Raw genomic sequence first — 24,740 nt, 5'->3', positions numbered from 1 at the left:
TATATATATCATTGATAAATGTATTTGTTCTTTTTTTAAACAATGATCTGCTTTTACATTGGAATATCGATTTGTTTTTGTCTAATAAATTCGTTGCATGATAATTGTGTATACATATAAAATACACTTTTATATCTGTTATATCTTACATCTGTTCTTCTATTAATAAAAACAACGGTCAGAAATGTTTTTGTATTTAAATGACAGAATCGATAGCTCAGTCGCCCGCGGCAAAATACGAAAAAGAATATGAGAGCAAAAGGGGCGGCAGTATGAAAATAAAACTCTTTTATTTATAATATGGTAAAACCTTTTTACATATTTATACATATACATATAAATATATTTTTGCTGTACCGTAATCGACGCTAACGCTGACGCTAACGCTGACGCGAGCCACATTTCATCACGTCATTGTACAGTCCGTATCTTCACTCGCAGTCTTCTATATCACGCGTAAAAAAAAAAAAAAAATGACCAACGAATGCACTTAGGAACTTCATCATGTCCCCGACGAATCGAAGCCGAAATGTGATGCGAGCCCGTAAGAAGTTAACGTTATTTCAGTCCCTCGGCTTCACAGTGCCACTGAATGCGCCTTGTATTTTTAGGTGCACTCACTTTTAGCAATGAACAACTTCAACTACGGGTGCGTTCCACTTAAGGCCCGCAACGCTTGCGACGCCTACAATTCTGTTCCACATAACGATCGCGATCGTTGTGGACGCGTTCAAAACGTCATATCTAACGTCATTAATCGCGACCGCGAACAAGCTCACGACGCTCATGATTCGTAGGTGGGTCGGCGCGGTCGTTTTGTCGTCTGTTTGCCCATATCTAAGCAAGTGGAACGGCAAATATTGCGGTCGTAGTCGTGGTCGTTGTGGGCGTTAAGTGGAACGCACCCTATCACGTCGTCGTCGTTTCTCGCACGGAGAACGCGATTTCTGTTCACTTCCGCTTCCTCCTCGATCACTTCCTCATCCCGCTTAACAGTTTTTGTCGCACAGTTTCTCGAACACATCATGAAGCTCATGAGAAGCTGATGATGATCTCGCGGAGACTCGTGTAAGTACCTATGACCAGGCCCAATGCCCCGATCAGCACCAAGGACATGTTCTTCGCCAGCATGATTTTCTTCTCGCCGGGTCCCATCACTTTCCAGAAGGTGCACAATTGAATGATCGCCGGGAAAGCCAGCCCCAAGCCTGACAGGCAGAACGCTCCGAATAGCGATATGAAGAGGTCCAACGCCGGGACCGAGATCGCCAGAGCGACTGAAACAGATCGCGTAAATCGACAAGTTGATTAAACAGGATCGCTTGATGGATTAAAATTTTTTTTCTATATCAGACATATAACGTAAGGAATCGTTAATTCAACAAAGTTATCGAATTGACTCTGAGAAAAATGATATCAATATGCAGATATAAAATGTTTTGCAGAAACAAAAATTCTGCAAAAATCTTAAATAGCCGTTATTAATAACATTTAATATTCCTCTGTTTGATTTATTCGAATATATTGCTTAAAGTATTATCTTCGAAACAAGTATCAATGCGATTAAGGAGCACGATTTGTGGGTAAACAAGATCAGCCCTGGTGAAAATTTTTCTTCGAGTTCTTCATATAATTTTTTAGACCTTCTATACAAATGTCAAAACTGATTTTTTAGAATTTCTGTATAATTTTCTAACTTTTTGAAAAATTTTTCAGATTTTTTTGAAATTGGAACACTTTTTAAAAATGCTCACAATCAGAAAGACTTTTCTAGAATTCTTTATACATATATGTAAATTCTGAAATATAAGATTTTTAAGATTTTTGTTTTCTTCGCAGTGCTTTAAGATGCTTATTCGCATCGGATTATTAAAAATTGAAGATCAATTGTGATCTCACTATTTCAGCTTCAGCTAATGATTGCGTTGCAAATCCGAGACATTAGTTTAACGCGCAATTTTAAATGGCTGAATAATAAATTTAAAATTTATACAGAAACATTATTAGGCACCAAGATCTAGTGTTGACCATAGAAGACGTTCTCTTAAAATTTATTTAAAGTTTTTCATTTCTTTATAAATCTAAAATATGAAAAATTTTTTAAAATATTATATATATAAGAATTATGAAAAATTTTTTTACCCGGGCAAAGATGCTGATCTTATTGAGTTCTTATATCTGTCTACGTTTCTCGATTTTAACGATAAGGTCGAATTGAATTGTACTCACAAGTAATCAAAATTATTACAGTCCTGACTATATACTCCCAGAGCAGCTTAAAACGATACTTTTCCAAGTATTGACTGATGTAATCGTTCCACGCTATATCGATGGCTACGTAACACTGGATGGGATGCGTGAAGAAGATAGCGATAGCCAAAAGGATTTGCACTGCAATTCCCAGCTTCTCCTCAGGCAGATTGAGCGTGATACTGCCAGCGACTCCGCTGCCGTAACGCATGTATCCGAATAATCCTAAGGCAGTATACATTGCGACTATGGTACCCATTGACAGATTCAAAACGCCGCATGGCTTCATGAAAGATCTAGGGTTTTTCATTTCATTTTCCAGTGGCATGATCTGTAAATAAATGAAAAATAATATATAATTGAATTTACGTACATACAGCTGTTATACTGCAACATTTTCGGATATCTTCAACAATATAGATATTGCAAAAAATTCAAATTATTATAATTTAGATAAGTGTTTATTTAAAGTTATACGTGGAAAACTATAAAAAAGAGATTTGAGTTTTAAAAGTACAAATAAATGGCTAACATATTCCCTAACAGTTTTTTGATTAGAAAAAAATATTTATTATTGAAAATTTTTATTTCTTGTTTTATTGAAAAAATACTTTATTTTTGTATTTTTAAAGTAGGCAATAAACTAAAAATTAAATTAAAGTAAGTAATGCATATAAGTACTATAAGTTGTCATGTATAATTTATAATTTAATATTTCCTTTTATATATTCAATTTACACAAAATTAACTTTTCTTTTTACATTTATTTATTATCATATTTATATAACTATACATTTAGCCCCCTTTTTAATGTAAAATGTAAAATATTGTTTGTATATCTCAATCGAGTACTTACTACGCCGATGGCTTCAAGAGCGAACAGCACGGTGCCAAAGAAGAGTGGAAAATTCGTAACCTTGCCGAATGCCACGCGATTCTCGAACGATATCGGTTCTCGGAAGAGGAAGTAGAGTATGATAGCGAACCCAGTGAACATGATAATATTCGCTACCGTCGAGAACGGTGCTAAGAATTTAAGATTCCTGATGTAATTAACTAAGATCAAGGGTAACAGAATAATCCCCATGTATGCCTCCAAGTCCATTTTGACATATGAATTTAACGCCTAAAATAAAAGAAAGAGAATGATTATTTAGTAATGCACACATATGCAAAATTGGCTTTACTTAATAAGTACTATCACAGACTATTCAATTTTTTCTTGAACATAATTTTATCAAAATAGCATTTAACACTTAAAAGAAGAATTCCATTGAATCATTCAAAATTTTATTAAGATATTTAACGCCAATAAAAGTACAGTTGAACCTCGATAATTCGAACCTCCATAACTCGAAAGCCATTAAATTCTTTCCTTTATAAAAGCCATTATAATCGGAAAATTGTAAACTCTCGTACAAAGCTTCCATACGTCGAATTTTCATATGTTAACTCTCTTTTACTCGAACTTCGATAAGTTGAAATCTCTATAACTCGAAGATTTTTATAGCTCTTTCCTTGAGATTCGAGTTACCGAGGTTCAACTGTATTTGTCAACTGTATCAGATTTCACTATTTGTGAATTGATCTTTAAATAAGGCATTAAGACATTGAATGCTTAACAAAAAGATTGTGTTTTAATTGTGAGTTAATTTTTAAATATAGTATTAAAAATATTTAATGTGCTTAACGAAAGCATTGTGACCTATCAAATTATTAAATAGAGATAGTGAGTTTATCAATAAACAGACGGTCATAGACGTGCTATAATCCTACAGACTTTTTATTCCTAGATAAAAATTATTCATGAAAATGGACATGCAACTTTCGTACACCGCGTTCGGATGCAGACGCCAGCACGGTTGAATTTTTCTAACTTTTCGTTCCCATAATTTAACGAAAGCTCGATTAAACGTAAGGATGTCTTACGCATTTTATAACGTGTTAAGTAGCGTTACGCCGCAGGCCTATAAAAAAAACGACGGATTCTTCAAAATACTCCAAGGAAACCTTGAAAGGATAACGAAGCTATTTCCGTTAATACGACTAATCATATTGACAGCTATGTGCCGAGAGGAGTATATAATCAGCACTTTTGTCTCTCCTACCACATTATGTCGACATTGAATGCGTAATTAAGTGCTAGATTTCTCGAGGCGTATATATACATACCGTCCTTTTCTCTCGTCAATGCGATCTTGGTCATCATCTTTCCTATCCATGTCCCTCGATAGAAAACTTTTCGCCCCAGTTTACGACACTTACGTGTTTCAATCACGTAGCATCTGAAAACATAACGACGCACGGATAACTGATTATTTTCGCCCATCTTCTCATTCATTCGGAATTTCATTGAAAACTGAATTTGCGTTTGCGCGAAACGGCGAAATTTTCAAAAGAAGCCAAAAGTAAGTTGAAACGGATAGGAAAAGTCAACTAGTCACTTGCTATTATTTATCAAAATACATTTTTTCGTGCTGATTTTGTTATGTCGTTACTAAACGTGCAAACTTTTTCTCCAAAAAGATTTGCTTACTTTATTAAGTGATGTAAGTAAAACGTGAAAGCAATAGAGATGCTTGCAGATCACAATATATGCCATATATCGCTCATGAAACATCATCAGCTCGGCTCTTCTTCATCGACGTAAAGAAAATATAATCGTTAAAAATATAACTGTATCGTAAAATTTTTGCAAGAGAGGACAAATTACTTCGACATAGAATTAACTCTCTAACGAGTGTAAATTTTTGTACAATTCCAAATAAACGTGAACATGAGTGAAAAGGCTTCACAACGTGCGTGCGTCATTGTATCTCAGATTGCTAATTTATGCGATCGACATCAACGTATATGCGTACCTAATACTCCTTGTGCTTTCGTAGAAGAGAGGGAAAAAAGAGAAACATTAAAACCGCAAAATAAATCATCGTTAAGTCGCGTATACGTGTACGATTAATGACGTACGTTAACTAAATTTCTGTATCGCCATTACACGGTCGCTTCGAATGGCATGCACGTCCGTGCAACATTTTCTATTCGTCACGATTCCGAGAATTTCAAATTATACAGCTGTCGAAGGCGTATCAAGTGGCGTCATTGCGCCTAGACTTATAACTCTATAGATGCACGCGCAAGATCGAAGACATATTGACGCCACGCAGTCTCGCAAATATTTAGCTAAAACGGTACACGTTACACGGTACCGCTCTCGTATCTGTGTGATGTGCTGTCGTTAATTACGCTTCGATTTCAAGGGCAGGCGGAAATGGGCGCGTCACCGTCTACCGTTTAACAGCTTTCGTTTATCGCTGTGTCGAATCTAGCCTTCGCCTTACGTAAGATAGATAGGTATACAGCCTTACAACATGCCGCTGACATGCGATCGATAGAATTTCACCCTTGAAAGTTAACGTACCTGCATTTGTACTCATTATATAAAGGGATAATTACGAATCTGTTGTCAGTTGCTATTAATTATCATTTAATTCGGAAGGTATATATATATTTTGCGAAATTTTTTCGTTACTTCGAGAAATTATTATTAATGTCGATAAAAAAATAGAAATATTCAAAGTAAAAAGATAATTTTATATATTATGACTTAAGTCAGAATCACCTTGAAAATTTCCATATAGATATAGAAGATATTGTCTGTAATCCGATTACAACAATACGCGATAGAGCAGCTTTTCGTTATATCGTCCTCACTGTGGCGATCGATTGTATCGCTACAATAGATATGTAACACTTCGTGATTACACTTCGTAGATTACACTTCGTGTAATCGGTCTTATGTTATCAGTTAATTGCATGCAATATTTGATTTAATTTTTAATTATATAAAATTAATCTACACGGAAGCACTACATCTGCGCATATATATATATATATAAATATTATTATAAAAATTTCTGCATATCTTGTAATTTTAAAATTGTGCAAATCGATTTTTCAAGTAAATTAGAAAATAATTAGTAGAAGTAAAAATTTAGAAATAGTACGATATGGCGAAATTAATCGGAAAAGAGATATTTTTCAACATATATAAACGTAAATATTAAAGAAGATATAATATTAAAAGGTATTATAAATAGCGAATGTAAAGCCTTTGGAATGATGCTGAGTGAGGATCTTGAAACTCGTTTTTAGTTTTAACGACAAAATACTTGTGTCATTTATATTTGATGTTTAAGTTAAAAACAATCTTTTAAAGACTCTTAAAGAATTAAAGTTTAGCAGTTAAAGTTTCGAATATTGTTTCGTTTATTGACGTATTCGTTATTGAATTATTGCATAATGCGCATTAAGTATAGCTGCGGATCTATGCTCGAGCGAATAATTCGTCGTCAGAGAAACTTCCTTATAAAAATAATTTATTCAATTGCTTCTAAAATCACGTAAGCAGCATATCGTAAGTCAGACTGATTTTAGGATTTCTTCTGTAAGTTAAATTCTTGGAAATCCTATATATTCCTCTCTCTTTTGGAATTTTTTGAACATTTAGATTGCACTGATAGCATTGTTTCTTTATGTATTAAGTATGAAAATAAACCTCATTCTACTTTCTTCTTATCATTCTCTTGGAAAGAATAATTTTATAATATTCTTTGATGTCTCCTTGCCATTTTTGGATAAATCATATCTTATTAAATATTATTCAATATCTATATTACTGCTATAAACATTTACCAATAATGTTTATACTTGAGTAATCTGCTCAAATTATCAAAGATCTCAAATTAATAGAAATGAAATTTTATACACTGCAAACTTTAGATATTATCTGCAATAATGATGTATTGCACTTAATTTAGTTAATGTTGTTATTGTTGTACATATTTGTTATATTTTATATTGTAATTAACATTATGTATCACACTTAAATATATATCGTAATTTTTAAAAAACTAGTATGTATATATAGAAAATATATATAAAAATTTTTGAATATTTATTTATATATAAAAATATTTATATTGTTTTATATATTCCATTTTTATAAATTGTATCTCATGTAATATTATATATATAATTTGTATTTCTTCTTCATTATCTGTCCTATATTTTCGAAGCTCTTTCTCTTTCTCTTTCTCTCTCTCTCTCTCTCTTTCCATATTAATGGAGATTTATATTATAATTGGTTTATTAGTTACGAGTCTGACATAACGTCTGTACTTAAAATCGTAGTTTAAGGATACCTTGATATTCATGCGACTCTTTAAGAGATTAATGTGTATCAACTTTGTACACAGTTCCGCTCACTTCACATCCGACCATGAAGTCGCGGCGCGTTCGTTCGCCACGAATGCAGGCGGCATTCAACGCGGAACGCACGCGTTGCATCCATTCCAGACATACACACACACACACACACACACACACACACATACATACACATTTATTCACATTTGACTTGGTTGCCGTAATAACATATGTGTCGTAACGATAGTTAACTATCTATTACATCGCGCGCTACGCAACGCCTTCCAATACGCGCGGGCTAAGGTGTCGTCCACATAAGGCTTAATGCCGTCGTGTGTATCGCGAAATTGCGTCACAAACGCGCCGCCGCGGTGCAACCGCGTGTCTCGCAGCGGGCACGCGAAAATTCCTTTTCATATATGGTGCGTATTCCACAAAAAAAAAATGTCTGTTAGGCGTCAATTCACCGATCGCACCACACCTGCAGTCAAATCGCCTCTCCGTCGCCTCTTACTTCGCGCGCGATCGCGAAGGTGTTCCGACCCGTTCGACAAGAATACACTGTTCGATAGGATATGACTCTTTAAAATTACGTTCTAAACGGCTGGATCGCAGGAATTCCGGCCTTTTCCGTCCAATCTGCCGCGTGCGCAACGGCGCTTTATACGTCATCAAGAGCGCGCGCGCGTTAACGATCGGTTTTACGACTTGCAAATGAAAAGGGAGTTACGAAAGAAAAAAAAAATTCTCCCGCGCTATTGTACACACCGTGTATAATCGTTATGTGAATGGTACTTAAGTTAACGCCTGTCCGATTCGCGAGCGACTCTCACTTCCACTTGATCTTACCGCGCTCGTGATAAGATTCCATTCGTTTCGCGCCGCTGCAACGACTCTCGTGCGACCGCGGCGAGATAGTGGAATTCCATAATAAATCATTCACAGTGCGGATGTACTTCGCACGACGATCGTATACGTGGAATACAAGAATATAGGACGTGTATACGATTGTGCGAAAATATGTCCATTTGTAATGTCTACAATCCGCGACGCGGCTCTTATCATTTAATACCAAGATGTATTAGCCTAATCATGTAAAAAATAATTTTTCCTCCTACGAGGAAAAGTTACGAGGATAGAGAAGATATCGTAACTTGTATATATATATACAAATATTGTAACTTGTATGCCGCTTACATTCACCCGAGCCGTCTTTTGCGCACACGTGTGAAATGTATTAATCACACTGATGTTACTTATAGGATGGACAATCGAGAAGTTGTTAAAATTAAATAGCTGTTTTATAACAAATCGATAAAATAAAATAAATTGAACATTACTCTGCAAAAGAAATCAGCTGTCATTCCTGTTAGTACATAGTGCTAGAAAATGAATCATTATAAGACTGTAAAAATAAACGTAAGAAAACAAAAAATTTTACTGATTATACATGGCTCAATGTGATACACGAAAAAAATATGATGTAATATTAATAGTATTAGCTAACAGCAGTCTAATTGGAAGTAATTTAAAAAAAATGTCGATAATACTGGTCATCAGTGACTATTAAAGCGCTACTCAGATGACAGGCGCCGGTCACGGATGATTACCATGGCAATCAACGTATTAATGTTAGAAAGTACATTTAATAGTTTTCAACAGCGTCTCAATTATTGTGCAAGTTCATGTGGTTGTTATTTCGAAGGTAAATATCACTTGTAAGCCATTCAATCAAATTGTTGATTCTTTTTTAGGTTTATTTTATAAATTCATATTTCCTCTTTGTATTGTATGTTAATAAAACTGATTTCTCTCTCTCTGTCTTTTCTCTTCTCTAATATAATATTTAAATCATTTCTTGTTTTTTGTCCCACTTATTATTATAAAATAATAATAATAGGGTACAGTGGAGTAATTTGGATAATAGCAAGCATTTGCAAGAATTTCAGAAAAATAAGAGATCGTAAGATACATTTCATTATATCAATGTCTGATATAATCAAATATATCTTAAAATCTCTTATTTTTCTGAAATTCTTGCAAATGTTTACTATTATCTAAATTAGCCCACTACTCAAATTACCCCACTGTACTCTATTATTAATTTTCAACTTCTTGATTTCCATCCTATATATACACACACACTATAATGATCGAATTTGACTTACTAATAAGGTTCATGAGGCAAACTGCATTTTCGCAAAACTCGGGCAAGTTCGCGTTAACAACGACTCGTATTTTCGATTTTGATCTCGACGCGACGCGCGGACGCCGTCGTCGAGAAATGTCGATGACCGGCCGTCTGTGTTAGGTACCGATCACCTTGACTCAACCGTAAGTGCATTAATTACCGGTGACTGTCTACTTGCGTATTCTCTCTTACAGTGTATTTCCCTGACCTAGATTATTTCCCTTTTCAGCCTACGCGCCGTAATACTGGCAGATACGCGATATCGGATTGATTGGTGCACCGAGAAAGAATCCAAACGAATTGTTGCGACCGACGTGGAGTAAACAAGTACGAAATGAACTTAATAATATACATATGTGAAATTGAATTGTCACAAAGTTATGTACTATAAAAGCATACGTTTTAATATCTGATCTAATATTGTCTTAATAAAAATATTTGTTAATAAAATCGATTTTCTTCACTTGATATGTTCGTTCGGAAGATGACAAAGTTTGATTTATTAAAATCAAATATTTTTTATCGATATATCATCGGTGTCTTACGATCTTATAACGCAGGAGATACGCAAAAGAAAAGCATTTTGCTTGTTGAACGTGATTGTTCGACTCTTAACCTTCACTTATATCGAAAAAGCATCGCGTATTAAATGAGTAAAGATAACATGATTTGTAATTCAAAGATAAAGAAAGTTTTAGCATTGAGTTCTAACATTGAGTTTCAAATAATGTTTGCGAAGAAGCATGACATTTAAAAGCGTAATATGAGCTGAAGATAATAAGGACACTCACCGATTGCAGATTACTAGCAATAAAAACTATGTAGACGCAACAGGTGCCCATCTGATAGATCAGCAGGAAAGCGTTCACTATATGTCTGCAAATGGAAAATGAATTTTTCGTTCATAGTATCGACGTAACTTAAAAGTTGCGACTAAAATTCTTAATTGCAGCCCCATTATTTTAATTATAATAAAAATTACAAGGCAATTATATATATTGCAGTAACATTTAAACTATCATTTATCACATTTAGTTATCGTGCGTTGCCATTCTTATCAGCGGCAACTAACAACTTTGCAAGAGGCTAAGTGTAAGTCCTCGTACATTTTCTTTCCTGAAGTTACGTCGGAAAAAAGCGTAACATACTCACATGGAGGCTTTCGCAAACCGCCTCATCCACATTGGTCCCTCGAGCAGAGCGGATTCCGCGGTCGCCGGATACGACATGGACGGCACCCTTTTCCTCTTGCACAGCTCGTACTCCGAGCGTACGAGAATTCGCATGCAATATATACAGAGGAGCCCGATGATGATCGTGGATATTGTGCCTATGATGTATCCGGCATTGTGGAAAGCTTTCGGCATCGCGAGGATCCCGGTGCCCAAGCTGCCTTTTAGCAGGTGAAGAGCAGTTTCCGCATTGCTGAAAGATCACGTCGTAAGGAAACCGGATATATGCCATTACTGATCACTGGCGATTGTATTGAAATTGCAAACTATATCATAAATTAAATAGATCCAAAGAAAGGATTTTTGCGCGCGATTTCTTAATCTTACGCGCTACTAGATTTGAAATCATATAAATAAATCAATGAGAAAAAATAAATGTTATACGAGTATTAAAATACAGTTAAATTAAAAAATTATATTAAAATTATTGATAATTAGTATGAGTTATTAATAGTTTTGCAGCGCGAGAAAGAGATAATAATTAATATAGTTATACATATAATATATGTATTAATAGATTAGGACAAGCGTGCTTCGCGTTTCCATCGAGAAGACGTTTTATCGAGTCTTTCGATCTGCTTCAATCTAATTAGAAAATTACGCTAATAAGGCAACTGGCGCGTATGAGGAAAACGTCATTTCGCGTGCACGAGGGAAGTAATACGAGTTACATAATATTCTTGGTCACCTTGAATAAGACAAGTTGTATCGTTTTTCACTTTGATTAACACATCAATAAATTGGATGATCCAATAAAATCCGATCGGACGATTACGATTCAGCAATACGGTGGACAATAATCGCGTCTTATGTAATCTTTATTAGTTAAAAAAAAATTTAGCAAGTTACAGAGAGTAACTACCAGTATCGTCAAACTTATCAAGTTGATAAAATAACAAAAAGAGACATGTATTATACTGATAATTAAAAATGTCTCTTTTTGATTATATCATGATATAAGACATATCCTCGAAACTATCAAATATCTTAAGATATCATATTAATAACAAGTTATCGTCTATTATTTTTAGATAGAGACGGTTACTTCTCCTTTGGTTGCGTTCGGATTTCCTGTGCACTTATCATTTTATCCTTGTAGCTCATCAAGGATAAAATATCTGGGTGAATTCAGATGGGAAATCTGAACGCATCCCATCAAAGAGGAATGCATTTAAGCTTTCGGCATAGTTCTAATAGTACTATTTTCGACTACTATTTTCGATAACAAAAACAGAAATATTGATACGTTAATCTTTCATTCCCCTCTCGCTCTTTATTTACACTCGTTTTTGTATATACTTATTATACTAACACTAGTATTAATAAAACTATCATATTGAAAGTATGGATTTTTATTGAATTTAAGTATTCACTGAAATATATCACGAATAAGCATTATATAAAAAGATTAATGAGTATAAACAAGTATATTTATCTGTTATGCAGGCGGTAAATTTCCTATTCTCTCCATTTTCCATGTTATCGCGCCATGAATAAAATAAATCAACGCAAAATACATTTTAATTGCTGAACTTACGTAGTCGGATGCTCTACCACTCTGTAGTCATATGGGTCATAATCATTTTCCTGCTCGTTCTTTTTCTTTTCTTCGAGTTCCATAACGTAAATACCGTCACCATTCTTCTCCCTCGATTCGTAACTATAAAGAATATAACTTTTATGCAAATCTCACGTTCTAAACAAAGATACGCGAGCTGAAGCTTAAACGTCTGAGATAATAAAAGCAGTATCGATATAACTTGCATGATATTAATTTTTTCTATACTGATTTTTTGTACTGAGATGTTCTATACTGATTTTAAATTACAGCATTAGCATCTTTCGTCATGTTTAAAATTAGAAAATAGAAAATCTTGAAAAACAATATAAGGCCGAGTAGGTGTATAATAAATAGAAGCCTACTTTTTTTATATTTTCTGTAAAATTTTATAAAATTCATTATATATTAGACACTCACGCATAACGCTCCTTAGATGAGGAAGACTTTTTCAGATCCTGTAGAGCATCCTGAAAAAAAAAACAAATAGTGGAAAAATTTCTATGTATAACTTAAAATACAAAGAATAAATATTTAAACAATATTAACGAACTCTCGAAATTGTCAAATAGAATAGTAACAAAGAGCTAATGAGAGTTTTTGACGTGGTAAAGCGCATAAAGTCTTGAAGATGTTGTATTAAAGATCTTTGTTAAATATTTGTCTAATCCATAAATACTTGTCTAAACATGGATCAGACAAGTAGTTAATAAAGATCTTTAATACAACATCTTCAAGACGTGCCTTACTTACTGCTCCAAAAACTCTCATTCTATTCTATTTAATAAATATTTACAAATATTGTGTATTTAACAAATATATTTGTATATAATTATAAGAGGATCAATATCTTATTTCAGCAAAATTTTTATCACAAAAAATATGCGCGCGCATACACAGAAATTATGTTACGATATTTATTTAGAAAAATATTATTCTGTAAATCATATAAAAATCCTCTCGTTAAATAAAACTCGCATTTGTTTGCAACTGTAAAAATCTTATATTGATGTAAAATAAGATATAGAGTGGCAGTTTTTGATTCTGTGTATAAACAACGCATAAATTTTTTTCTGCTTCAAATGCCATCGGAATAAATATAAATTTGACAAAATACGATTTTGGACGTATCTGAAATCTCTGTTCGGACAGTTTTCGAGATATCTATCATTGTCGCCGAATGCCGATATTTATCGCTTGTCATATGTCACATCTATTGCTCGTGCAGACTTATATTTCAACGAAATATACGACGTTACAGTCTGATGATCATTGATTTCGACTTTATTATCTGCCACGTAACACGTGTAATGTGCGTATAAGTATAATAGTTGTAACAATTTTAATCAACTATTACGATAAGATATTATCATTCGATAAATGCAACATTACAGAGCAATTTAAAAAGAAGGTCGCATTTTTATGCATTTTCTGTTACTACAGTAAACAATTGTGCACAGTGCAATATGCATTGGATTTGAAGTAACTTGCAAGTTCTTTAGCAACAAATATACTTAACGTCGAAATTGACAATTTCCCTCTGACACAAATAAGAAATATGAAATTTTTGAAACTACCTCCAATAATTAATAAATATAAATGTCACATGAGTGCACATTGATTAATCGCTTGGACAAGTAAACATAACGCTTGCTTTTGAATTATCCTGTAATATTCCATGCCTGCAGCTGTTGCGACATAAATGGTTATTACAATATATAGATGGCAATTTAATAAAAGAAGTTTCATTCTTTTTTCAACCGATGGTCTAATATTTAACGCAATAATAACGCCTTATCTCTATTGCTATAAGTAGCGAATTTTTTGCCTCGGCAATTTTCGTGCAAAACGAATGCCTATCTCGTCGGGCACGTGCAAAATAATTAGGTTTCTGCGACTTTCAAAGACTGTTTTTGTGGTCTGTGTAGAAAAAACCTTATAAACTAAGGAATTTAATAAATGTCAAATGCATTTACTCGGTTAATTCTCGGGGTAACTGTACGAATTGCAACTTAAACGTTGTCTACAATGAGACTTAAGACTTGAGATTTAAGAAAATTGATCAATTATAGTCGATTATTCATCTCACGTGAGAAGAATAATCAATTGTGATTGGTCAATTTTCTTAAGTAATAAGTCTTAAGTCTCATTGTAGACACCGCTTTAAAAAGATCAATCTTTGAACCTAAAACGTAAATTGTCAACTGACGAATTTTCTTCCTTGGTAGTTTTCACGCAAAATAAGTGCCTAAGTATATATTTCATCGTACGCACGAACAATTAGGTTCCTGCGGTTTTCAAGCACAGTTTTTACGGTCTGCGTGCAGGGACATTTGTAAATTCAATAATTCAATAAATGTCAAACGTACGCTCGGCCAATTATCGACGTACAGCCATACAAATTGCGATTTTAAAAGAAACCAATCTCCTCACGCATCCTTAAAGCGCAAATTGTCGACTGTTGAATTTTTACTTCTTCGACGGTTTTCACGCAAAGCAATTACCTATTTCGTCGTTATACGCGCGAATAATTAGATTTTTACGGGTTTTGAGCACAATTTTTACGATCTACGTGAAGAAAAAAAAACTTGTAAGTTTAGGAATTCAATAAATGTTAAGCATATCCGCTCGGCCAATTCTCGGCTAGCGTAACTGTACAAATTGCGACTTAAAAAGACCAATCTCCGCGCGATCCTAAAGCGTAAATTGTCGAGTGACAATCTGCATAATTCCCCGCGATCCGTATGTCTTCTTCATATGCAGTTAAATCGTCAAAGCCAACGAATACGGGAAAATTTTCTTGCACCGCGCTGTGCAAACGTACAAATTGCATAATGCGCGGATACGACCGTTTAATACGTCCTTCAAAACAATACCACGCCTACAAAAGGTAATGATATGCGTCGTTAACGATATACACACGATATTATATCGAGCAGTAGTGGAAGTTTCTGTTCAGATAGTAAAGTCAAAGTTGTTATTGAAAATCAAATACAGATATAAAAGTATTTGACTCGCAAATACGTGGCTACGAAAAACTTCGCCGCTTAATACATTCAAACGTGTCAACAACGCGACATCTGATAATATATCTTTTTTACGATAAAATCTCTTCTTTAATACTCACAAAAAATATATAGTATGTATAAATAGTAAATGATGGCGTACGTTTTTTTTATTTACACTGCGTTGATATTAATATAAATATCGCATACATTCTTTCACACAGGTTTCATTTTATTTTTTAGAATATTAACAATATCCCCAGATTCACCGTTTCAGCGATGCGCATGATAACAATTATTTGAATAATTTACGTACATCGAAATTAATAACGTTTTAATTTTTATGGTAATTAATGTCATGTTTATATAAATACGACAACCGTGCATTCTTTCGCATAGGTTTTAGAATGCACAAAACACCATTTCGAAATTTGCATTACCTTGTGATAATTTAATAAACGACTAGTAACAGAATTATTGGAACTCGATAGAATTTACGTAATTTACCGAAAAATTAATAGCAATTAGCGTCGTGTTAATGATGTATTCAGCCGCCGAGGAGAAAATATGATTATCTTGTTAACGCGTTCGTTATTTACGTTACCAATGACTGCTGAGAAAGAGTGTTAACTCGTTCGGTAAACACGCAATGTGCCGATGTACCGGAGTCCTTGTGTCGCTGTTTCCCCGTAAGGGAGATTAAATGTTTACTACACACATGCCAATTAGCGACGGCGATAAATCATTTAAACAAGATTACAGATATATGTACTCCTTTTTTAATCGATCTACACGCCAATAAACATTCGCACAGTTGTCGCGCGTTGAACGCGCACGCGTTCTTCGCGTCCGATTAACGATCGTGTTTAATGACGGATCGCGTTTTAATTGTGCGAGCATCAATATGGAAATTAGCATAACCCGCAAACATTATTGGGCAGGTGGATGCTCGTGTATCTTCTGCCTATCTTTTTTCCGCAAAATGTAAATTTCTTTATCAACACTCCTGTTAGATCCATTTATTTGCGCGGATACTGTAAGACCTCGTATCTCTCGTATTATATTTGGAATCTCTGATACAATTCCAATGACTCGCGCGTATTTGACGTTTACTTTTTTTGTTACCGTCGTCAGAGCATCCGGCGTTTATTATCACCGGCAAATAACTCATCTATGCGATATCAAAGCGGAATTCTTTTCGTTTTGAACGATAATTCACGCCATATTATCGAATTTGTCACTGTACGATTCATATCGTACGTTACGTTATACACTACATAGAAGCTTTCTTCGAAGACAAATGAAAGCTATTACTATTATATAACAGAACTTTAAGTTAATGTATGAGTTAATTTTAAGTAAGCTTGTAAATTGTTGCTGCAATTAACTCACACGTTAATTGAGAAGTATAAAACTTGTAAATTGCTGTTAATTAATTTCGGTTGGGCGTAAAGTTAATTTGAGCGTAAAATTTCCAACTAAAGCGTACACTCGAATTTTCAATCTCTGCTCGTACGTAAAAATTATAATATTATATATACGCCTTTTTTTAGCAAAACAACATTTAACAAAAAAACCGATCCAACAGAATCTGCAAAGGATCGACGGTGCACATAGTGCGAATATTTAAAGAATCAGACATAACATAATTTTATTAACTCTTCGCGTCGGCAATTATCAGCTAGATGCGGCAGGCCAATGATAATTGTTTCAATGCAATTGTTAATTTTCCACGTACGGAAATAGCCATGGAAATTATCTATCGCTGTCATCAGAAAAAAAAATACGATTATGGTCTCGATATCGGATAGGTGACGAGATTAAGCGTGGAAGAAAACCGGCGGAATATTACGGAGTTCAGAAAAATTCCGTGATTAGCGCACGCTCTACTAGGCGTGCTAATTGTTCGTGCCGCAGAAAAGTAGATTGCGAAACGCCAAACAAGATTGCCTTTGGAACAGGAATGCCAGAAGTACTAATAAAAAAAATTAACGTTTTTTTATTACGTTATAAAGTTATCTTAACCGTAATGCGTTCGAACATGCGTAAGTATTAAATAATAGTCAAACTTGATGTGTTTGCTGTTAGATACGAAAAACTGAGTTCAAATATTATGTGATTAAAGGCCGATAAAATAACGACTGACAAAGTGAAGGCAGTCAAAATGACATAATGAATATGACGGAGTAAATAATGTTGATCGACGATAATCGCTATTAATCAATAATGAGACTTACATTGTAAGTACTCTGATATAACAGATTGTGCGATATCGCGATAACATAAAGTGCATTCGAAAGATTCCTCTAACATTTTCCGCACTTTTTTATTCGCAACTCTACAATGTTTAATATCACATTTTAATATTTAAAAATTGATTTTTCTGTATTCTTCTAATTTCTAAATCAATTTCTTACAATTTATTTTTTATATATATATAAATTTATTTTTGTATATATAATATAATAAATAATATTAATTTTTTTAAATATTTATTTAATAAAATCCCTCTATGCTGCAGCGTGTTTGTCAGTTAAACGAAGAAAAATATTTTATAAATTCAAGCTCTTAATCTTTTAATATCCGTTGCCGAGTCAACAAAACTCGTTTTCGTACTTATCAAAGTACGACTTGACACAATCTTAAATCATCTCACGTACGTACAACGGTACAAAGGTTACAAGAAGGTATGTGTTTTCGTAGTTTTCGTTCATAGTATCTCAGCTATCACGGAAATACTTCAAGTACGTCATAATTTATCTCGTTACCTCAGTCCATTAAGTTTCCGAGATATCTTAAGTTTTGACGAATTATATTTACGCAATCATATTACACTTTATTACATAATGTGTAAAGAAAAATCAACTTTTCTTTACACATTGTTTTGCTACTTGGTAGCGCTTAAAATTACATTGAAATTTCTACATAATAAAAATTGTAGATATTAGCAGTTCGTGGTAATCGGATTTTTTTTACTCTATCAAAGTTCTTTATAATTGCAATTCAAAAGTGGAAAATTAACAGAAAAATTTATTAAATAAACGGTGAATGTCAATTTTTTACTTCTAGCAAATCGTAAAAATTAATTTTACTTAATTATTATTATTTATAATAGTAATTTTTTCGATAAATCACATTTCAATCTGGGACGCCGTTGGAATTGTTGTTTCACGCAATGTTAACTTCGCGCGGAGTTTCCTCATTTAGTTTACGTGTATTCGGCCGAACGCACCTGAAAATTGCCCCGTTATCGAGATGATCGCACTTTCGATATCTAAAGCTACGCGACTACATTTTTTTAACATGAAAAACATGATTCGATCCTCGTATCGTCTACATCACGTATAAAATTCTAAATTCCGGGCACTATTCCAGCGAGTATCGGCCGCGGCTGTAACCGATTCTGCTTTGAAAACGCTCCGTTTCCTCGAAGTGATCGCAATTACGACATTGCTGCATGCGCCTCGGGATGTTGAGATCATTCCAATATATCGTTACGCGATGTGCAAGTCCGAGAGCAATTGTAATCGAAGGCCTCCGAGGAGGATTAGCAATTCAAAGCACGCGCAATATTCATATTTTCCGCGGATGCGCGCGTCAGCGGGGAAGACAATAGGCCAAATAGGGAAACAGACGGAAGCACTGTGGAAACAGACCAGACGGTGGAACGCGGCAGACGTTCCCGGTGGTTATACAATCGTTTCACGGACATGGAAACGCGTTAAGAGAAAAAAAAAGAAAGGAAGAAATAAATTAACAAAGAGCGCGCCGCGCTCTCCGGGAAGTTTCGCGGCGAAAAACGCGCGTCAACCACCGTGCGTCGTCGCAATTTTTCACGTACCTTATAACGCGATTTCGCGCTTGACGTACGTTACGTTCGCGCACGCATTTCCGCCGGAAGGCAAGAGAAGTCAAAGCCGCGTACCGATGTGGCAGGCGGCCGATCTTCGACGTCCGCGATCCGCATAGCAATCGCGTAGAGGGATTTCGCGTTACGCGCCTTGGTTAAGCCGTGTGTTAATGTCTGTTACACAAGTCGCGTGCACCGCGCGCGATCGAGATTAAAAATTGATGGGCAGAATTTCAAAGCTGCGTCTCGAGGGTGACTCGACCGCGACCACGCGCCGATCCTCTTATTTCTTCGACGTTATATCCAACGTGACGCTTTTACGATCTTTTTCTTCTTCTTCTTTTTTGTGGATTTGCGACTCTTGAGGTCGCGGTACCACGCGCGTCTTCACGATACGGCCGGAGAGAGGATGCAGCACGTATCGCGTAAGCGCTTCATCGAGGAGAGGGAGATTCTTCCGTAAAACGCGGCTTGTTTGCGGCAAACATATGTGTACTCGCGAGCGAGCTCCTTATCAATTTTCGCGGGCATTTTCGGTAGCGCTGCGGCAGAAGTAATCCGCGCGCGACTGTTATCGTGCAGGATGCAACTGACTCCAGAATCAGTTCACTAAAGCCGATACGGAGAGATCATGATGATAAACTGAGTAATCATTAATGTCAGATAATATTATTATTGAGGGAGACGCTTATTAGTTTGTGCAGCTGCGAAGGTAAATAGAGAAATTAAAAATTTCTACCAGGATATTCACGTTGTAAAAAGGATTCGACGATGAGGATGACTGCCTGAGAGAGATGCTGAAGTTAAATATATATGAATATTTGAAATTTGACGAAAGCGAGATAGAAACAGGAAGCTCCAGACGTCTTTGTTCGGAGATAGAGAGGCGATTGAAGAAAAGTAGCAGAGGAAATTATTACGTCCGATAATCGATGCGGAAGATACGGTGGGTGCAGCGTTTCCGGCCCGCGTTTGAAAAGTTATGACGTAATGCTATTGTAGATTCGTGTATACGATTTAAATGTGTAGCGTTAAATATTATTACATTTACATTCTTCTTAATTCCTTAATGAACATATATTTAAACGTTATTTTTATACATGTCATTTACATTAATTTTATTTCAATATATTCAAACGTTATACCAACATTATTCCAACTTTCAATAGATGCAACAATAATTGCGTCTTATTTTATATAAAAATAAAATTTATTACTTCATTTTGCGCTTCAATGTGCAAAGCTGCCAGCTACATTTCTAAAGTAAATTTCCTTCGAAGTTAATTTAATTCGCCGAAAACAAATTCTCTTAACGTTCAATATTAAAGCGTATTTCCATAATTAGCTCTTCCCTTAAAATATGCGCCAAAACGAAATCAACTTGGCAAGGTCGTTGAAAAGTTTACACAAGCCGACGTTACGAGAGGGAAAGGCGCAAAACCTTTAAAACACTTGGTACAACAATTCGGATACTTTCGAATAATCGTGCGCGCTTGATCGAACAGGTATTGTACCCGGTCGCCTTCGGCAGCGCGAGGGAAAAAAAGCCGAGGGAGAGAAAAAAAAAGGCGGGTCTGAAAAGAACCGTGCGAGAAGGACACTACGCGAAAGCGAGATATGTGTCAAGTCGACACGACGGAGTCGGTGCAGTTCGTTTACTTATTCGGTATTTCCTCGGTTATGCAACAATTCTAATCGCCAATTCTAATTGTCGTCGAACGAGCGAGGGGTGGGGGGGAGGGTAAAAAAAACCCACAACAGCCGGCGACAACGTCGCCGTTTCGCACGTCAGCGAGATGAACGATCCAATTGTCCTTGCGCGAAAGTTTCGCTCGTGCAATATGGATATAGAAACTTTCCACTCTCGTGATCGGCTCATGATCGAACCGTTCGCGCAATCGCGAAGTCGTCGAAAATATATCGAGTGTGCAATAGTTACTCTCGCGGGTTTATTATTATCCCTGTCCTGCAATCGGTTAGCCGCTATAAAAAGAGATACCGCGCGCAGCACGCGTATCGAGCGGATTTTAATTGTTGCCCCAGCCTTTGAATCGCGGTGTATAAATTATCCAGCAATCTAAAAGTGTAATTCGTGAAAATAGTTCCGTTAGCAAAAGAAAAAAAGACATCGTTAAATGACATCTATATTTAGAATTGTTAGCATTATTGGGATTATTAGCATTATCTTCTCTTGCATTATGCACGCCTAGATAAACCTATACGTATACGTTTAAAAACTATACGCCGTGCATCGTCGTTGCCACAAACTGTAAAATGTCAAAAGCCGCGTCGATTTTCGATGAAAAGAAAAAAACGAAGGACAAGAAACATGATTCGTTTTATATTCGTTCTTTTTTCACATAAATGTAACGTCACGCGAGTGTTATCGCTATGTTTTTTCGCAAACATAGCAATAACACTGTATATTGTTTTGACATATTTCAGTTCTTCTTCTTATGTCTTATGTAAAAATATGTATTCATTAAAATTATTTTAAAGAAACATCGCACAAACTAAGTCGTATCCAAGTCCATTATAATAAAATTTGCATCTGGCAATCTTCAAAGGTAAACGGAGCAGCAAGAGAATCTTATTTCGGAAAACTTGTTTTCCATCGGTATCGAAAGTTTTTCTAAATCGATATTTCTCTAAGATATAAATCGTACTTTTCTCGAGGGGGAAAAAATTGGCTACTGTGAAAAATACTCCAAAATTCATACTTCTGGAGTAGCTCCGATTATGTCAGGGCTTTACTCCGCTGCCTTTACCGCTGAGAAAAGAGAGAAAGAGAGAGAAAGAGAGAGAAACGTGTTTACAATTTTTATACTGGAAAGGTGCTCTGCGCAAAGTGATTTCGAGGATAACGACTGATGGCGTGACAGCAAAAACCCGGTGAAGAAATCGAAGATTGTATCGCGAATCATCGAGCGACACCCTCTCGCTCACCCGGCTCTCTCTCCCCTCTCTCCCGCGAGGGCTCGTAAAATATTCTTCGCCCGAATTGATTAAGTTTTATGTCAAAAATCGTTACGGAAACATTGACGGGCAGCTCGAATTGCTTCTCGATCGGTTGTAAACACAAGCGCGCACGCCTGTGATTTTTATATTTAAAGTTCGTTGAGAACCGACGCGCGTCCCGGCTATACACTCGCGTACATCCACTCACCGTGCTCGATGTAAATCCCAAATTGTCGTGCGACATCCTGGGGGATGTACCGTTAGCTGTGTGTTGAGTGTTTAAGTCACCGACAGGTCCTCCGCGGTCATGCGACGGGCGCGCGATAGAGAGAAAGTGAGTAAGTAAGCAAGGTTGTTAATGCGATGGGGGGGTTGGTCGGACAGGGTCAGACAAGAGCGGAAGGCGTGAAGGAAAATCGCGAGACGAGAAAGAGGGTTTCGAGACGATTTAATCTCTGAAGGTCCGTTGCATTGTGCGCCACGGCAGGTACGGCCGCTGCAAGTCGACTGGTCTGACTTAGCGCGAAGTATTATTTATATAGCGTCTCGCGCCGCGCGACTCGGCGCGGCGCGGCGCGTGTGTTCGGCTTCGGGTTCGCGGTACGGTACCGTTTCGTATCCGTATCATTTCGGCGCGACGCGGCGCGCCGTCGAGGAGCGGAAAGGAAACTCTCCCCCTCCCCCTTTGCTCTTCTTCTTCCGCCGTCGTCGTCGTCGCGGCGCGCGGTGTTCGCTTCGCCGCTCATTCAACCGGCCCACGATTGACGCGACGGCGCCGGCCCGTGCGAGCACGTGGTCGCACCTTGAGGTGGTGCGACGGTAGGACATCCGCGCTATCGCGCTCGCCGATCAACGTGCTACCGGATTCTCTGCAGCGCGGGTGTGCATCCGAGGGCGAGCGTTCAAGTCACCGAGTCGAGCGGCGGCGGTGCTACCGCGAGTGGCTATACCCACTTACGTTCTCTGCACGTGTGCGTGCGAGGGTAAACACTTGACGCGACAAGTTGCGTTTTCAATGCACGCACAAGTGGGATAAGGACAAGTACGCGCGATCACACTTTCGCGCTTGCTTCATAAATCTGATTAATAGTGCATTAACTTCTCCGTACTTGTTAAGTCTCCAAGATATGTCGGACCCTGAAATGAATTTCACATTAAATTATAAATTATGGAGTAAGCGGGGGAAAAAAAATTAATAACCGCTAATCAATATATTCATGAAATCCATAATATTTAATTGATATTATTTTACATTAGTCTTCCTTTAAAAGAACCGAGAAAAATAATTTCAATCATCAGATTAGGATTTATCAAGTTACGTATAAAGGATATGCGCACTTGCTCGTATTAATCTCGCTTGTTTTTTGTTTATACTAAAAAAAAATTTCAAGGATTTCCTTGAAGCAGTAAAAAAATTGTAAAAATGTAGAGACACTTTAACGGTACATTAAATGTGTAACGTGAAATTTAAAATAGTATAAATTACACTATTGATTAGTGATTATTAATTTTCCTTCCGCCTGCTTTGATGGATATTATCTTTAATGAAGTTTACTTAAAATCTCGCGGACTTGACAAATATTTTCATCGCAATGATAAAAATTATTTCAGATTGTTTCGAGATATTGATAATCCCTTTTCTGTATTAAACGTCAGATCTGAGACTTTTATCGCGAGACATTTGATAAACATCGCGTGCGATTGGCTAATCTTTATTCCGCCGGAAGATTAAATCAAGATTAAATTTTTATTAAAGAAATAAGATTACGTTTTCACTAAAAACAACTTATTTCACAAGTTTTGCACATGTCATATCCTTGCTTCAAAAGTGATACAATTTTTAAAAAATCAAGTTTCCCAGACTTTTAACGATAGAGTAATGTTTAATTTATTCACGGTAATAACTCGAAAATCACGTTTTTTTTTTAGTTACATCACTTTCGAAGCAAGAGTCCGACATATTCTAGTCTATTGCAAATAAATAAATAATCGGTTTAATGTTTCCTCTATTTCATGTGTCCGGCACATAAATATTATTCAAATTATGTAACAATCTACTCGTTAACGTAGCTGCGCTTTTATGGCACAGAAGATGAATATCTACATGCATCCGCGTGATTACTTTGAATTCCTCAAAAAGATATAATACGCTCTCCGTTGTGCATTTTTAATTTAAAAGCGAAATTATGAAAGGGGTGTAAAATATATTCTACAAAAAACTAAACGCACGCAAAAATTGACAATTAATTAAGCTTGGTGCTATAAATTAAATTAAATCAATCTCAAGATAAACATATTTCAGTGATTACTCACTCATGAATAAGAGTCGTTCTCTTTCGACAATAATAATAAATCGCACAAAATGATATTGATGCTTTTAAGAATTGATACAATCGCAATTTTTATCGCTCCAAGTGCTGACACGGTTTAACGATGATAAAAGGCATATGTCGAATATTGTTTACAATCTTTTACATACTACGTCATCCAG

The 24,740-nt window shown here is 35.9% G+C and overlaps 1 protein-coding gene across 1 annotated transcript; it reads right to left on the bottom strand.

The window, feature by feature from the left end:
* Window positions 1-22,784, bottom strand: LOC105459060 (proton-coupled amino acid transporter 1). The gene is made up of 8 exons (XM_011704736.1): window positions 22,458-22,784; window positions 12,857-12,906; window positions 12,416-12,538; window positions 10,799-11,071; window positions 10,438-10,522; window positions 3,107-3,376; window positions 2,230-2,581; window positions 1-1,277 (listed from the first exon to the last, which is right to left on the bottom strand). Exons 1-8 carry the CDS (start codon window positions 22,491-22,493, stop codon window positions 1,033-1,035), a joined length of 1,434 nt encoding a protein of 477 aa, XP_011703038.1. The 5' UTR covers window positions 22,494-22,784; the 3' UTR covers window positions 1-1,032.
* Window positions 22,785-24,740: the final 1,956 nt, after the last annotated feature.

Source organism: Wasmannia auropunctata, unplaced genomic scaffold (assembly GCF_000956235.1).
Source record: "Wasmannia auropunctata unplaced genomic scaffold, wasmannia.A_1.0 LD334213.1, whole genome shotgun sequence".
Classification (NCBI taxonomy): Eukaryota; Metazoa; Arthropoda; class Insecta; order Hymenoptera; family Formicidae; genus Wasmannia; species Wasmannia auropunctata.
This window is presented reverse-complemented; position numbering and strand designations above follow the sequence as displayed.

What these genes read in the sequence shown, in the direction of transcription:
- LOC105459060 (XM_011704736.1), bottom strand. Translation starts at nt 22,493, where the DNA reads ATGTCGCACGACAATTTGGGATTTACATCGAGCACG. An exon ending in TCATCTAAGGAGCGTTATGC is followed by an intron (nt 12,539 to 12,856) that starts GTGAGTGTCTAA and finishes TATTCTTTATAG; the next exon opens with TTACGAATCGAGGGAGAAGA. An exon ending in CGGTTTGCGAAAGCCTCCAT is followed by an intron (nt 10,523 to 10,798) that starts GTGAGTATGTTA and finishes TTCCATTTGCAG; the next exon opens with ACATATAGTGAACGCTTTCC.